We start from the raw sequence: 18,514 nt of genomic DNA, 5'->3' as shown, positions 1-18,514 counted from the left end.
GGTTTTGGGGCCTGCAGGCTGGTTGCGGGACCAAGATTAAAAATAAGTATGGCTTGAAATTGGGAGTCATCATTTTTTTTTATTTGTCATTGATGAACTAGAAATTATTTTTTTAATGTTTTTTTTGTCCTCCGTCAGTCCATTTCCCTTTGTTTACATAGCGTTCATCCGGGCACTTCCGTAATTCTTTCCCGGTTGAAACATGCCTCTTCGCAAATAAATCGACGAGAGATGACTGCAACTTTCGTTTTTCCGACATGATTAGGCTACCTGTCTGTAGCGCATCTGCGGCGCGTTGGTGACGTGATGTCAGCTGACCATTCTGACCATTGCACATGTGACAGAAATCCGATTGCCGTAGGTAAGATCCTTTGTGGGATCATGGCGTGTACATATTTTCGCGCTAAAGCCAAGGGGTGTGGTCATGTTTTATAGGAGAGTGAACGTGAACAAAAGTTTGCTGCATTGGCTCGTTCGTTTTTCGTTTAAATTTTTTTTTACAATAAAATTTTTTTTTACACCTTGCCGCGGAATTAGAGGGGGCGTGCGCCGGGTGCGCCCCCCCTTGGATCTGCGCCTGCATGATAACTACCTTTAAATTTCACTCTATTTAGACTCCAAACTTGAATATTGATTAGTAGTGTGTGAAAATTAAGGAATTCTGTGGGATTAGTCTTAAATTGTACAGTTGATTATTAATCTAGCTCGTTGCCAATTTTATTGTGACATCAGAATTATTTATTTCATTATTCTGTCCTTTTGTTTATTGATTTAGGATTGAGTGATGGTAGTTTATTATTTTTTTGATTTTTTAGGTTGTATTTGAAGGTGTAAGAGGAACCGGTTACCATAGTGATATAGCTATAGACGATGTATCATTTGTAAAGGGAGAATGTCAAAAGCTTGGTTATTGTTCTTTTGAGACAGACACCTGTGGCTGGTACAATATACACTCTGGTGATGATTTCGATTGGCAGCGATCTAAGGGTAAAACATCGTCAATTAATACAGGCCCATCGCAGGATCACACAACATCAACAGGCCAAGGCTACTACCTCTTTACTGAAGCAAGTAATCAGAAACTAAATAACAGAGCTCGTCTTATGAGTCCAGTTTTTCCAGCCTCAAATCAAGACTCATGTTTCTCCTTCTGGGCTCACATGTTTGGTTCTGATATTGGAACGTTAAAGATTTCAGTGTTAACAAATACTTCCCATGATACAGCAACCAATGAAGCAACTTTATGGCTTTTATCCGGGGCCACAGGAGATACTTGGTTTGCAGCTCAAGTTGGAATTCCTTCTAAATACACTAAGAAACCATATCAGGTAGGTGGTCGTCATCCATTATTTATGCATATACTTTTAAAATTTTTGATATATGTTTGAAACATACAAGATGAATGTTTGCTGCTGTTTTGGAAGTACAAGTTGGTGTAATCACAGATCCAAAGTTAAAATCCTAGATCTGTGTCAATACCAGCTTTTATTAATGTACTATAGTATTAGCAGAAAGGTCGTTTGCAACTACAGCACCATTTTTATTGAACAGCAATCAGAACAGGCAACACAGCTAGCACAGGTTTGAATCTTTGAAGAAGAATCTTAAAATAGAACTTGTCTTTACCTTGATATGTGTTTTACATGGAAAAGATCCCAATAAAAAATAAAATATGATATTTTTGACTGTGTATTTGTTATGTATTGTTATTTATATAGATAGCTCATAGATGGTGTAGAAGGTATGGGATATCGTGGTGATATTAGTATTGATTATATTTTTGACTGTGTAATGATTTGTTATGTATTGTTTTTTATATAGATAGCTATAGATGGTGTAGAAGGTACAGGATATCGTGGTGATATTAGTATTGATTATATTTTTGACTGTGTATTTGTTATGTATTATTATGTTATATAGATAGCTATAGATAGAAGGTACAGGATGTCGTGGTGATATTGGTATTGATAATATTTTTGACTGTGTAATGATTTGTTATGTATTATTATGTTATAGATAGCTATAGATGGTGTAGAAGGTACAGGATATCGTGGTGATATTAGTATTGATGATCTTAGTATAACACCAGTTGGCTGTGTAATAGTACCTAATTATGCTGACCCTTCAGAAAGTGGTGAGAATTTTGCTTGTTTTATATATATATATATAATTTTATTATGAACATCAACTATCCATCAGGGAAAGTTTGTATACAATTTGAAGTCATGATACACAGATACAGTGTACAGAAACATAGAGAAATGGGGTTTAACATCCACTCGACATAAACTAGGTCATTTGGTGACTAACATATGGTTCAATTTTACTTTAATACTTCACTTGCGCAAAGGGGTCTTTAGCAGTGGGAGGAAACCGGTGGACCTGTAGAAAACCCATTAGATTGGACATGCAAACCCTACTCCTTGACAGGTACCAGCAGGGAATCGAAACCATGCCACTCGACTCACACACACGTGTTAAGTCAGTCACTAAACCACCCAACCATCCTGTATTACTAATAATATATCAGGTCAACCAAATTATTGCTTTCATTCATTTAAATTAAAGAGGTTTTGCTCCTTAAATTATTTCTATTTGTGTCTTATGTGTAAATTATCTCTATTTGTGTCTTATGTGTATATTATTTCTAGTTGTGTCTTATGTGTAAATTATCTCTATTTGTGTCTTATGTGTATATTATTTCTAGTTGTGTCTTATGTGTAAATTATCTCTATTTGTGTCTTATGTGTATATTATTTCTAGTTGTGTCTTATGTGTAAATTATCTCTATTTGTGTCTTATGTGTATATTATTTCTAGTTGTGTCTTATGTGTAAATTATCTCTATTTGTGTCTTATGTGTATATTATTTCTAGTTGTGTCTTATGTGTAAATTATCTCTATTTGTGTCTTATGTGTATATTATTTCTAGTTGTGTCTTATGTGTAAATTATCTCTATTTGTGTCTTATGTGTATATTATTTCTAGTTGTGTCTTATGTGTAAATTATCTCTATTTGTGTCTTATGTGTATATTATTTCTAGTTGTGTCTTATATGTAAATTATCTCTATTTGTGTCTTATGTGTATATTATTTCTAGTTGTGTCTTATGTGTAAATTATTTCTATTTGTGTCTTATGTGTAAACTATTTGTTGAAGGTGTAGGAAATGCTGACTGTGCGTTTGATGATAATACCATCTGTGAATGGAAGCAGAGCAAGACTGATAAATTTGATTGGACAGTTAATGGAAATAAAACAGCATCACAAGGAACCGGACCCATGTCTGATCATTCAGGAATGGGTGAGAACATGTTAACAAATATTATTACTTGTTAATGAATAAATAAATTACCCATAGTAAAAAGGTATCAATTTCAATATAGACAAATCTGACGGTTATAGTGGAAGGTCATGTCAGGGATCATACAAGCAAGGTTTGACCCTATGTCATTTGATAAACATATCAACGTCGCTATTCTGAAATACAACTTTTGCTTCTTTTGTTTTCTGTCGCTGTCAATGTTCTCCCACAGATTAACAAGTCACAATAAGTATTCGACTCAACCGAACACAGGTTATTTAACAACTCTTCCAGATCCTGCTGTAGTGAAAACATGTAAAACTTAAAAAATAAAACAAGATAGGATCTGTTTTTTGATACGACTGCTACATACATAGCCAAACAATTTCAAAATTAATTTCAATGTTTTTGAAACTTATATATTATTGCTCTTATTTGCAAATCATTGGATTTGACAGCCTATTCTGTCTTGAAGACTTGCCATTGATATAATATATTGAATCATGGATATGTGACAATTGGCTTGCTTGTTTTCCAGGTTACTACATCTATCTAGAGGCATCTAGTCCTAGAATATTAAATGATACTGCTGTTATTATGTCACCATATATATCACCCAGTGACTCCAACCTACAATGTCTTAACTTCTGGTATCACATGTATGGACCACATATTGGAACACTAAATATCTACACTAATGTATTCGGTAATAAAAGGCTGATATGGACTAGAACTGGAACTCAGGCCAATGCATGGAAACAAGCTCAACTTACTATCAATAGTACCACTAACTATCAGGTAACACTTTCTAAATTTCTGTAGTGTTAAGGATCCTGACACCAAAAGCCTGTAAACACTCAGAAAACAGGTAGATGATCTCACTGGCCATCATCTATTTATGGCAAGGATGCTAAATCTTAATTGAACTGAACGATTTTTGGACTGATATTCCTTTTAGAGATCACACTTTTACAATATTGTAGTATGCAGGGGATTCAAAATCATCCAAAGGACTATGACCAGAGACTTTAATGTATGTTTTATAACCACTTTAGGAGTTTTTTTTCTCTAAAGATTTTTATTGGGGTTTTTTTTATGATCTAGGTAATTATTGAGGGTGTTGTAGGAAAGGGATGGTTAGGTGATATTTCTCTAGATGATATTAAAATAGATGGCAATAGTTGTAATCCTTCCAGTAAGTTTCTTTTACTTTACTTTACTTTATATCTTACTTCTAGTCATTTTATTCAATACATTTAATTTTTCCCTCTTTTTGAAATGTGATGACCAGGGAATAGGTTTTGGTAATACGTGGAATACATACCTTCATTATCAGAGGTTACTCGCCTAAGTTCAAACATCAACACTGTCCTTGAATAGTAAATGCGCCTACAAAATTCTGGTTGATCCTTTGAAATGCAATACTTTTGTTACATCAATGGAGCCAATGGAGATCTTATAGAATGGGTGGCAAAATCTAGGTGATTTGGTCACAATCCTGGCAGTATAATTCTGAAGGCGTTGTGGACTCGAAGGTTGGCATTGTAGAAGATCTGCAAGAAGGCTTTTGCAGTAGTCATTTTGAAAGTTAAAATTGATCTTTACTAAATTTTTTACGTTTTGTTTTCTTCCAGAGATATGCGATTTTGAAACCGATTTCTGCTCATACACTCAAGATACAACCGACGATTTTGATTGGACACTTTCAAGGTATAGTACAACAAGTGCAAGTACTGGTCCTTCAGGTGATCATACAGATGGAACTAGAACAGGTAAATTAATCATAGATTTTATACTATAGATACCATCACTTCAGCATGGGGGAATACTATGAGATTACCTTGTTTAGCTTTACACTTTACATATGGAAGGGAAACTACAGTGTATATGTTATATTTATAGCACGGCTTTCATGAGTTAACAGCTTTAAACATCGAGGCCGTAGGCCGAGCTGTTAAACTTGTTAACGAATGAAGCGTGCTATAAATGACTTGTAACATTGACACCTGCTCAACATGCTTGTTTATTATTGCACAGAAAACCCACACCACTTCTCTATATGATTTCTACTAAAACTAGTGTAAACCAGCAAAAGTGTGCAATAACATTGAACATGTCTAGTTATTGCACGGTTAAGCTCCACCCAATCTACTAGAGGGAAAACAATCTGCTTATTCAACGAAAAGAACAAAGGAAGATTTTCCGTCCATGTTACAAGTGTTTTTGAAGTCTACATTTTCCAATACTTGATCAAGTACAGCGTGCTGTACATTCTGAACATCTGAGACACGCTACCTGCGGAGAAGTATCTCAGACACAGTCAGTAGCCATGATATCCATATCACGTTATCTACACATCACAGGTCATGACATTGGCGTCAATAGGTCATGAGGTCAACATTGTAAAAAATAGGTTTATCTTCAGCATTGTGTCTGTTGCACCCATAAAGACTATATAATTCGTACAGTCCCAACATGTTCTCTCTTCTTCCAATGATTTTTCACAAAAATAAAATCTACAACTCATAGAATTGACGTTGTCTTCAATGACAGCGTCTGCGAGGGTTGTTCATAGAGGCCGCCATATTGCACTATTTTGTGCGTCGGTCGGGTCTATTTCAGATATACACAATCAATTCTGTTGATGTTTTTAGCGTTGGGATTGACTAATAGTTAATGTGTTTCAGTTCTAAAACAAATATTTTAAACTTTAACGCAAATTTAGAAAATAGCCAAATTCTGGCTGGGATTACTGAGCAAAATGGCAATTCACTGTATACGTGCGAAAAAAAAGCTAGCTATTAATAATTAATTTCCGTACGTTAGTTACGTATGCGTGCTGTAGTGTCAGTCAAAAATATATGTTGACTTGAAGAGAACAACATATGGTGTTTTATATATACCGGTAGTTATTATTCATTTGCTAGACCCCACTGTGCTAAACCCCACGATGTAGCTTTGCTTTTATGATGACACCGAATGATTGCCTGAACGTTAAATGCAGTTATATCATTATATGTATTATTTTCAGGACATTACATCTACATTGAAGCATCATCACCAAGAAATACCAATGATAAAGCTAGATTATTATCACCTATGTATTCTCAAAGTGGTAAAGAATGTTTACAATTTTATTATAATATGTATGGTAGTACCATGGGAACATTGAATGTGTATGTCCGATCTAAAGGACAGACTGGACAAGCCGTATGGACATTATCTGGTAATCAAGGTAAAGCATGGATCAAATCCCAAGTGACAGTTTCAGCCGTATCCTCAACATATCAGGTAATTCTGGCTTCAAATGTTATATAGATTATTAGTTATTCACATGCCAAACCCATAATTAACTATCTAGGTCATCCACCATATCTTTGATAAGCAGTAAATGACCATCCCTCAAGGAGACTGTCGATTGAGGGACTGAAATGCGAGACTTTGATTATTATTGTCAATGGTACTTGACAATTGTCGGCTGTTTATTGTCAAAACTTCAATTATTATTTACTCCACTCAGAATAAAGAATTTGACTGAAAATTTCAAAATATTCATTTTATCCTTGTCTAACTTTTAACTATTATTTCAAGAAAGGCCAGCTTTTCTTTATCCCAGTCTTACATAATGCATCTTTAACCGTTTAATAAATTCAATGGTGTCCTCAAAACTATTTTCCCAATAGTCTTGGGATGTAATTATATTACAATGAATAAGGCAGTGACATTTGATTTCAGGTGCCTTGTATTAGTTATAGCTTTATTCTATGTTACCACTGTCGTGCAATGCATTACGATAAGATTGTCCCTATTGAGTCCACGATCTAGTACATGCAGATACGTTCGGATACGTTTCGATATGACCAACATGATTGCTGATTGCTACGCTTGACCTCAATATATGATAAGACCTGATATGATCAGCACGATTAAAACCACGATTTCAATCGTAGCTCGAATCGTGATAGTGTTAACCTAGCATTAGATTTATTCCCAGGTTAGTCGAAGCAGAACAGTAGAATGTTAAATTTCATTTCATTTGTCTGTAATTTTGTATTGTAGATCGAGTTTGAAGGTGTTCGAGGTTCAAACTATTATAGTGATATAGCTTTAGATGATATCAGTATCATACCAGATGAGTGTCAAAAACCTGCTCAATGTACCTTTGAACGAGGTCTGTGTGGTTATAAGAATATACAGGGAGATGATTTTGATTGGACACGAGGCCATGGTGCTACAACAAGCTCTTTTACAGGACCGCAAGTTGATCATACCACATCCTCTACAAATGGTAAATGTTTTGATTAAGTTTTTGAATCCTTTGCAAGTTATACGAACGTGAATTGTTATTCTTTACCAGTTACTTTGTATTGTCCATTTGCTAAACAAGTCTTGGTTACCAAGGCATCTGTTTGATGTGCTTAATTACATGATAATAACAATCTTTACATTTAAATAGTATGTATCTGCACCTTTAAATTGCCCCAAAATATAATGTTTTATTTATAGCTATTTATACACAGTGCCATATATTCTTTTTGATAAATTTCCAATTGAATAGACTCTGAAAGGTTCTGTTGTATTATACAAAAATTGAAATGTTTGTTTTTATAGGTTATTATATGTATGTTGAGGCTAGTAGTCCAATAAAAACAGGAGATAAAGCCTGGTTAATGAGCGAAGAATTGAAAGCTACCAGTGGATCATGTTTACAATTCTGGTATAATATGTATGGTGCAGGTAATTACTTCCTTTATTTATTATAACTTTTGGGTGGATCATATTTTTCATATAATATCCAATTGCGCTTCGTGAAGTTATCTTTCCATTCACATTTTTTCTTTTAAATGTTTTCCTTGGAATTTTGTAAAACTGTGCGGATGGAATTGTTTATTAAGCTATTAATTAGAACTGTTATTGAACTTGTAAATTTTAGCATCATAAATTTCAGACACGTTTTGCAGAGGTATTTTTCCCTTCATATATTATTTGCTTTTTACACATATAGTTCTTAAAAGGACAATAACACTCTTGCTGGCTTGAAAGCTCCAGAAAATAAATAATATCTCTATCTATGTACTCGATGTTTAAGTGTCCTACCTGCTGTGTAAATTATCCATTACATCCTATTTTACTTGTCCAGAGGGTTCGAAAATATTTTTAAATCGAAGTTTCATTTGAAAAGGTTTACGTTAGACGTTTCAAACCATTATGTTGAATTTTTCAAAATTTTTAAATAATTTTAAAATTAGTATCATCAATTAATTGAAATATTCTAAAATAGTACAATTTGTTGACCAGAATAAAGATTGGGACATATTATTCAGTTGCAATAAGAGTGGTATTGAGCCTTTAAGTGTAAAGGGAGTCTGACAAGCTCTCATCTATATGTTAATGAGAATTCTATTTTTTGTGTGTAATATTTCAGGTACTGGTAGTTTAAATGTTTATACAGTTTCTGGAACAGCTACACCTGATTTAGTCTTCAATCAAACAGGAAATAAGGGTAATCGATGGTATGAAGCATCAGTAGATATTATTAGTTCTGCCGGTTATCAGATTCGTTTTGAAGGTGTTAAAGGTCCAAGTTATACAAGCGATATTGGTTTAGATGATGTTGACGTTACAATTGGTGTTTGCTCCAGTCACCCACTGACTTTGACACCAGCAGTCACGACACCTCAACCCACTCCAGGTAATTAGATTTACCTCTTGTTTTTAGAAAATTAGGTCAACACTTGGCATCCACTGTAGATAATGTATAGGATTTCAATCAAGACAAGCCAGCAGCTTCTATGATTTTCTATGATGCGCTTCTTTTTAATCCAAATGAATCCAAGCCAGAGGATATTTCGATATTTTGGTTTCATGATTAAATGTTAAATAATCATTCTAGGTTTAAGTTGTGAAAAAATTGATATTATCCAAAAAAACCACAAATGGCGATCGATATAAAATTGTTTAAGAATTTTGGGTGCATTTATGTCCACACACCCCCCCCCCCCACACACACACACACACCCACACACACACCCATCCATACTCACACGCACACACCCCCACACAAAAGAAAATTTGTTCACACCGTTGTACTTGTACTTTGATATTAATTCTCATTTTATCTATTGCTGTAAAATTTAACAGTTAAATGTAACAGTCTGAATTATTACATGCACCTATAGCTACCAGGTTTAATCTATGAGATATTGTTATACTTGTTTTCAGCTACCTTATTGGGATGTGATTTTGAAAGTGGCAATCTTTGTAATTTTGTGCAAGATAAAACAGATGCATTTGATTGGAGAATGAACTCTGGTCAAACAGGAAGTGCAAGCACTGGACCAACTTTTGATCACACATTACAGAATAACCGAGGTAAATATGGCAATAAATTATATTTCAAAATATTGACCAATTTAAGTAGACGCTTAGTTCAGTGAGATTTGATGAAATAAAATATGCACTCAAACATCAAGCCAAATATTCCAGAATTAACAGAAGAAAAAGACTCTCACAGAACATACACAATAAAAATTAGCTCATACCAAAAGCATCATACACCAAAAGTTATCTTATTTGATCAATTCTATAAAGAAGTTAGTCAGGGATAATATTTCTAATGATTTCGTATTGCCATCTTTATTTTTTTTTTTATAATTGTCTGCTGGCATCTGAAAAATAAAAAATAACTCATTTCTTTCTTTGAACATCTATGCCAAAATGGTAAGAAGCCTAGCTGTTTTGGATTTAATCAACAAAATTACCATTTTAAAAAAGCAGTATTTAGTACCTTATTTTTGTTAAATTTTGATAAGAAAAATGTTAATTGGCCTTCTGCCACAGTGCCAAAGTTTGCTTCAATTAATTAAAAACTAGAAAACAACCAATCATACTACATCTAATGATTGTTTGTTTAACAAAGTGATCGACTGTGTTTTACATTAGTTGTGCACAGAATTCATACCGAGACATACATCGAGTTGTATAAAATAAAAATAGTTAATATAAATATTCTACCTCATTCACTGAAAGTCCCCATATAAGACCCAAGAGTATTAAAGAATGAAACAAAAATTTAGAACTGTATTTTTACCAGATTGGAAATCCAACAAGCAAAAATGATATTTTTTTTTTTTCAGGTCATTATCTGTATATTGAGACATCGTCTGCAACAACTAATGCCACAGCACGTCTGCTTAGTCCAGTTTTTAATACCAAATCATCAACATGTGCTACATTCTGGTATAACATGTATGGAATCCATGTTAATAGACTCAATGTGTATGTACAGAAGGGAGGTAAATTAGGACCTTTAAAATGGACGAAGGCGGGTAATCAAGGCAATCAATGGTTTTATGCTGAAGTTGAAATAGGACCACAATCAAGTGGACAGGTGTGTTATAGTTAAAATCTCGAGGATCCAATGGCATCAAGAGTTGATTATGGTCTTGTTAATTATGTCTAATTAATTATTTATATAACATTTAAGGCCTGAAGAAATACTTGCAATAAGCAAATTTAATGGCTCATCAGTAATTGTACTTATTGATGAAAATTTTGTGTGTAGCCTTTAAAATAGTGTAACTAAATTAGTTTTTAAATCCCTGCTACCCATACTAAAACCTTCAAGACTGAACTTTTATCTGTTTTGGAATCTGGCAGTAAAATTGATTTAGATTCCTGTAAGATGAGATGAGAGCATTGTAGTTTTTAGATCTTATTTCAAAAATTGTTGGTTTTTTTAATTACATGTCAGGTTGTGTTTGAGGCTCTGAAAGGAGTCAGTTACCGTGGAGATATAGCTATTGATGATATCAAAATATTAAATGGACCATGTCCAGCACCATGTAAGTACTTATGATTTTTTGACTTGGTTCTCATTGATTTGTGTAATTGTTTACAGTACTGACTATCAGGAAGTGTAGAGTGTAATATATTATACCCACACTCTATTCCATTGTCAGTATTTCTCATAGGTATCTCCATTTTATATCTTCTGCAATTTGTTGATGTTAGATTTTGTATCATCCACCATCTTTTCAAATGTATATCGGTCATTTTTTTTTTTTTTTTTTTTTAGCTTTCTGTGATTTTGAAGATGCTTTCTTATGTGGATATAGTCAGGATAATACTGATAATTTTGATTGGACAAGACAATCTGAAGGAACTTCATCTACCGGAACTGGTCCAGATAATGATCATACATACGGTACTAGAGAAGGTAAGTAATAGCAAATAACTATAGAAAATATTAAAAGGGCACATTTTGACAAGTTGATGTATATCATTAGCCGTAAAATTAAAAATCCTTTGAAAGCTGAAAATCATGGCCTAAACCGAGACAGGCTGCATGGCATAAGATATTAAAACTCATTTCATTGCCAAGTCCAAATTCTCTTACCAGATTCAAGTCCAAAACAAACAGTTTTATGGATTTGATTCAATGTTAGACTGGCATGCTCTTGACTAGAGCTAAATTTGAATCTAAAGAATCTTCACTACCTGGTTTTGGATTTGAAAATAGTGAAAAAAGAAACAAAATCAATTCTCACTTTTCGGCAAAGAAACAAATCTTATAATTACTCAGAAAACTATGACTTACTTGTTCTTGACAACAATTCTACTGTTTTATTTTAGGTCACTACATGTATACAGAAGCCAGTGCTAGATTACAGGGTGGCAGTATAGCTAGACTTTATAGTAAAGATTATCCTCCACTCAATGCACAGTGCTTGTCATTTTGGTATCATATGTATGGTCAAAATATTGGTACATTGAATGTATACATCGGTAAATATAAGAATCTGAAGAATCCCATATGGGCTTTAAGTGGTGACCAAGGAAAGCAATGGAACCAGGCTGTTCTACAAGTCACGAGTTATGAGTCATTCCAGGTAGGTGTCTGCCAATCTTTTCTTGCCACAAATTATTTTAATGGCCAGATTTATCATCGTAAAATGGGCTTGTCTACAGTGGTTATTCCTACTGATTTTCACAAAAACACAAGGAAGTATATCTCTCATAAACACGATTCCTAAACTCAGGAATGCAGGGCCGGTTGTAGAAATTGCAAGGCTAAATTTAGGAGGCCCAAAGTTACAGGATATGAATACATTGCAGGATATGAATAACTTTAACTAGGCCTATATTCGTTCATATTGAAGGCCAACTGTTGCCAAATTGCCTGGAAATTTTTTAAATTGGTGAGCTGCGGGGCCCCTTTAGTGGGGGGCCCAATTTCGGGAAATGGGTCATAGTGCCAAAAACCGGCCCTGCAGGAATGAAAGCATTAGAAGTAGAAGAAACTAGTATTAATAATCCACAGGACACAATTCTATGGACTACAATTATTGTTATGTTATCTGAATGACGTTTCAAATGTGTCCTGTGTGTATTTCTAGCTGAATTACTAAATGGCATTAAAACAATTTACTTTGATTAGTGAATTATATTGTGTGGTGTTTTCTGACTGGCAGCAGGGTATATTAAAATATGATATTCTTTTATCTTAACGACCATTCTTGCATGAAGGCCATAGCAGTATCTCAGTAACAAGTCTTGCAGCATTTAGACAATTTTTACAATTTGAAGCAGACAAGTATAATTACTGCTTTATCGTTACAGATTGTATTTGAAGTAATAACAAGTGGAGGTTATCGTGGTGATATAGCAATTGATGATATAGGAATCAACCCAGGTGCCTGTTCTACTGTAGCTTCGTGTGATTTTGAGCAGGATTTTTGTGCATGGACACAGAGTATGAATGATAATTTTGATTGGACTAGAAGAAGTAGGTCAACTCCCTCCACTGATACAGGACCGTCTAAGGATCACACGCTTGATACCAGTTCTGGTGAGTACACATTTACTTCTTTATTTTTCCTACTGCTTCACAAAAAGTGAAATATCTGGTACTTTGAATTAAAAGAATTATTTTTTAATATTTGGAGATGTGATGACTCAGTGAATAAGGTGCTGACTTATACTAACCAGGAGGTCTTAGGGTTGCTCCCTGTGTTGAATGAGAAAGTTTCCTCAATATTTTCCAATGTGGTTTACCCTTGGCAGTGGAGCAAGATGGAAGTTCTGGCATTGACTACATCTAGTCTTTCGAATGACACATGAAAACACAGATTTGTGTACTTGTTGCCGTGTTAAGTTAAAGATCCCTTGACAGTTGAAATATGAGATAAGAGTAGGCCACAGCGCCGCTATCCAGGCAAAATATCCCTCATAACACACTATAGTGTATGACCATCTTCATAAGCCTAGCAGGTTTACAACGATAGGACATTAAACCACATTTCATTCACTTTTTATTTTGAATTTATATAAATAAGAATTGGTACAAGCAGAAAATTAGGAATATTAAAATTTAATTCCACTATTTCACTTGCCGTAAAATACCAATGAATCTGCAATTATCTATATGGTTTAGATTAAAATGTAAATAATGAACAATGTGATCCATGAAGATGATTCATATAGAAACTTGAATAATGATATAGTAATGTTAATTCAAGTTCTTCTATTGCAGGATTTTATGCCTACATCGAATCCAGTAGACCCAACAAACCAGGAGATATAGCTACTCTACAATCTCAGATTATTCCACTAGATAGTACTGCTCCTAGCTACTGTTTAAATTTTTGGTATAACATGCATGGTGACTCTATCGGCAGTTTAAACGCTAGTGTATACTTCAGTCAAGGCGTTCAACAGACGATTTTCAGTAAAACCGGAGATCAAGGCGATAATACATGGAAGTTAGGACTGGCACCAATTGATGATCCTTATGATTCCTTCAGTGTAAGTACTTATTGAAATAAAATTGGACCATATTATGTCAGACCCGAAATGAACTAGTTTGTGTGGTCACAATTACTGTCTGAGTACAGCTTGGATTTTTTTTTTATTTTATGTTGAATATTCCTGAAAAGAGAAGAGTAGATCACAAATATACTGGTTAATCTTGTGAATTAGATGAATAATTAATTTGATTTTTTTTATTTTATAAGTTGAAAATAACAGCATCTGTTGGAAATGGTATCCATGGAGATATAGCTATAGATGATATCAGCTTGGTGGCTAAAGATTGTGCTGCTGGTAAGAACTTTTGCTTATTGTCGTCTGTTGTAATAGCTACTTCCTTCCACCTGTTTATATTTCCATTAAATAGAACGAATGTGCTAGCTCTTATAATGAAAGATAATGACAGGTTGGATTACGCAATGAAAGACATTTTGAAAGTGAATATGACACAGATTCAGTCGAAAATTCAGAACTTGGCGCGATTGACACTCGAAGGTTATAAAAATATTTATTTTGTGGTTAAATATAATTTCATCATTCCAGCAATTGTAAACACATGATGTAACATCTAATTCACACCTGACATTTAGTTCTAATTAAAATGACAACATTTTTGCAAATCGTGCTGTAAAGTCAGGGCAGGGCATGCAGCACCCAAAATATTTTCAAGGTTCAAAGTTAAGCCTCATGAAAATCAATAAATGAACATGTCTGTCACAATATGTTATATTCCCAGCCAATAGAGAAAGCCCACCACACTCAAGTCCCACTGCCAGTTCATACAACACATATTATAAAAATGACATTATATTATGTTCTTTAACTATCAAACGTTATGTTTTTTGGTATAAAAGATGCATTATGTATGATTTAGATAAAGACCTGACCGTTCTTGCTATAATAGTTCAAAAGTAGATAATGAAAAATGAATATATTGACATTTTCATTCAAAGTACTTTATTCTGAGCGAAGTTATCGCTGTTTGAAATTTTTACAAGATGTGTCATAGATTATTTATTATCATAGCAACAGTACTTGTTACTTGTGACTTATTGTCGAATTGCCATTTTTTAATTAAATCATTGGATGGTGATTGTTTTTAAAGCTGTTAAAAATCACAACCATCCTATGGTCAAGAGAATTGTTTTATAAATAAATGTCTAATTAATGATTTATATGAAGTTTGAGGCCAAATAAAGGATCTTCAATAATGCATCTTTATTATTTTCTAGTTTTGAAGAGTAATAATCAGACATTCAATTGTCAAGATTCTGCCAATACAACCATACCCATGAACAAAAAGTGTGATTTTGTCAGAGATTGTCCAAACTTGAAAGATGAACTTGTCTGTGGTAAGTTGTTATTATTGATTCAATACAAACTGGGGTTGAACTCACATGGTGGAGAACACCATACTGCCTTGGCATTCTTTACACTGGCTCACTAACCAGGCTGTCCTGGGTTCTATTCCAATGTTCGCCAAGAAAGTTGAAGATCTTCTGGCCTGGTTTCCCCTTGTTAAGTGGTTTTCAACCGAGGATGTCTGGCATAGCAAAAGTGTCTAGTTGTTTGGGTGAACCAAGAGTTACCTATTGGAATTTGATGAAGAGTAGGCAGAAATGTCTGTGCATGTTTATATTAACCCATTATGTACAGAAAAGTAGGATGTTAAACCCCATTTCATTTCATTCCATAACAATATCACACATCTGTGTGAAGTGATTCTAAATATGAGACAAAGTAAGTCCAGGCTTTGTGCAACTTGGAATTGAAATATTTGGTCTTGTTTTAGGAAACTGTGATTTTGAAACTGGATATTGTGGTTGGACAGATGACAGTAAAGGAAATTTCCAGTGGTCTCTTGGAAAAAATCAAACCCAGACACAAAATACAGGACCACCATATGATCATACATTTAACAGCAACGCAGGTTTGTTATATGGAGTTTTAATATATAGACTATTATGCATTAGTCAAGTTGTCCAGCAGTCTTACTAACATGTTGTTGTTTACCTCTATTAAAGGTCAATTCTTATTATTCTATTGTGGAACTTGTATTGTAATGAAACTCCATGTTGTTATTGTTATATAACTTTATAAGACTGCCACATGTAAGAATGAGTATAGCTTGTATCATGTAGGTGAAGATTGATTGTTATGAGTGTAGTCATGAAAACATCATCTCATCGTAAGCTTGTTCAACAATAAATAGTCATATCCACAACTTATTCTACTTACGAAAGCTTCTCTATTGTCAAGCCTTCCAGTAAGATTCAGTAGAACCAGTTTTTATTATAACCTTCAACTGCCCAAGAAATGATGGGTTGTCGCTCCATGTCATCACAGATTACAATGGTTCCTCTTCAAATAACTAATTTCACCTCAAATGGACTGTTTAAACAACAGAATTTGATCATTTTCAATGGTTGAATATGATACCACTTTCAACAAATATAGCACTGTGTCAGATTATTATAACAAAACATCTGATCACTACATTATCTTGGAACAATTGGACATTATTTGAGATGAACAATTACAGTTAAACACAGCAACATATATGTTTGCAAAAAAGTGACTTTGTGTGATTATTTCCTTCATTGATGATTGCAGCTAAATATTATATAGTTATGATTTTGTTTGTATGATATTTTAACAGGATCATATCTCTATGTTGATGCTAGTTTTGCAACAGTTGGTAGTATAGCAGAGATTTATTCACCAACACTCGGTGATTGTAGTTCTACCTGTCAATTACAGTTTTTTTACCATATGTATGGATCAGGTTAGTCATTTATTATACTAATTAATACCTATAATTTTTGAGGGAATGGATGTGGATGTAAAATCTCTCATTCAGCAACGATACATGGCTATTATTTGGGGTGTTTTCACTATTTAGTTATTAGCTATGTTGACATGGATTGTTTGACAAAGAAATCTGTCAGTCTGTCAATCTATATCCCAAAACTATTGGTAGTTAACTGAATTGCATATAATATTGTGTTAATTTGTATATACAGATATAGCTGTTGTTATAACAGATGGACAGGGAACAGTAATATTAATAGGATCTGTGTTTTAACAAATTTATTTAAATAATGGATTTCAGGTTTGAATGTCTTGTTATTCTGGCAAAATTTGGAGTTATATTCCCAAGTTCTTATAGCTTCCCGAAATTCCTTACAAAGCACAAAATATTCCATTTGGGGTGATTATTTCAGATTGCAAATTTATTTATTTCGTTTTGATTTTTTTAAGGTATTGGAAGTTTGAAGGTTGTAATAAGAGAAGGTTTAGAGGATACGGTTATATGGATGAAAGTTGGTAACCAAGGCAACAAATGGAATTCAGGTTTAATTGACATAGGAAGAGTTTCCCGACCATTTACGGTAATTACTGTGATTAGGGATAATAATTAAAATCAAATGGCATTTGTTAGCAAAACATAGTCTTGTAGAATAGTACATGCAGGAGAAATCCCAGATATCGAATAAAACTTCTTTTATTCTAGTCACAAGCAACAGTCTAAAGCTCTGTTATGTTTTCAAACAAATACCAACCTGCTTTTGTCAGGTGGTGTTTAAGACTGCATTCTTGACTGTGTCTGGATAATAAAGTGTGCAACTCGATGAGTTACAACTTCTGACTATTTTTCTAGGAATAGTATTTGCAGGCTATTGAATAGTAATTACCCCTTGGCAAAGTTTACGCTTTCCAAACAGTATTATTAGATAGTCGTCACTCAATGAAAAATTAGACGCAGCTTCTCTTTAAAAGGGTTACAAAACTACTTGGGTGACAAGCTTAAATTGGTCTGTTTGTTTACCCCTCTTAACTAATTAAATATAAAGAATTAGTGTTTTGATGGTTTTTCTATCTATAAATGATTATTTAAAGATTTTTGATTACAATGGACATGATACTTATATTTTTATTCTTTAACAGATATTATTCCAAGCAACTCGTACATACAGTGTTTATGGAGATATCGCTCTGGATGATATCGGTTTTATTAACTGTAATTTCCCACGTAAGATTCATTTTCTGTTCATTTTGATTTATTTAGTGTAGTAAATTCCAATACTGATTTGAATACCAGTACATGAAAGGTTCATCTCCGCTATAAATATGGGCTGATTATTTTGGAGCTTGTATTAAACATGCATTATGCAAGAGCAAAATCTGCTTATTACAAGTCTTTCTTTAGGCCTGAAATGTTATCTAAATTATCAATTAGACATTAATTAACTTATCCAGACCATAATAAACTCTCGATGTCAAGGCTAGCCTTCGATGTAGGCTGGATTAGATTCCTATATGCCGCTAACGGCCAAAGATAATTAAATCAGAAAAAGTGGATAATCGAGACTATGCTGTTTATATTAATGATTTTAGTAATG

At 33.7% G+C, this 18,514-nt stretch overlaps 1 protein-coding gene across 1 annotated transcript; it reads left to right on the top strand.

Moving 5' to 3' along the window:
• Positions 1-1,402: 1,402 nt before the first annotated feature.
• LOC130013134 (MAM and LDL-receptor class A domain-containing protein 1-like) lies at positions 1,403-17,196 on the top strand. Its single transcript, XM_056101716.1, has 19 exons — positions 1,403-1,429; positions 1,822-1,890; positions 2,017-2,134; positions 3,159-3,302; positions 3,841-4,100; positions 4,407-4,497; positions 4,937-5,074; positions 6,334-6,593; positions 7,362-7,590; positions 7,914-8,039; positions 8,728-8,994; positions 9,525-9,674; positions 11,380-11,520; positions 13,837-14,108; positions 14,318-14,405; positions 15,344-15,463; positions 15,904-16,041; positions 16,771-16,842; positions 17,135-17,196. Exons 1-19 carry the CDS (start codon positions 1,403-1,405, stop codon positions 17,194-17,196), a joined length of 2,772 nt encoding a protein of 923 aa, XP_055957691.1.
• Positions 17,197-18,514: the final 1,318 nt, after the last annotated feature.

The sequence above is a fragment of the Patella vulgata genome, chromosome 6 (genome assembly GCF_932274485.2).
Source record: "Patella vulgata chromosome 6, xgPatVulg1.2, whole genome shotgun sequence".
Lineage (NCBI taxonomy): Eukaryota > Metazoa > Mollusca > Gastropoda > Patellidae > Patella > Patella vulgata.
Note: the sequence above shows the minus strand (reverse complement) of the source record. Positions and strands in the feature narration are given on the sequence as shown.

Coding starts and splice junctions, on each gene's coding strand:
- LOC130013134 (XM_056101716.1), top strand. CDS start 1,403: ATGTTTGCTGCTGTTTTGGAAGTACAA. Junction 9,675..11,379: donor CACATTACAGAATAACCGAG/GTAAATATGGCA, acceptor TTTTTTTTTTAG/CTTTCTGTGATTTTGAAGAT. Junction 16,843..17,134: donor GATTTATTCACCAACACTCG/GTGATTGTAGTT, acceptor TTGTATATACAG/ATATAGCTGTTGTTATAACA.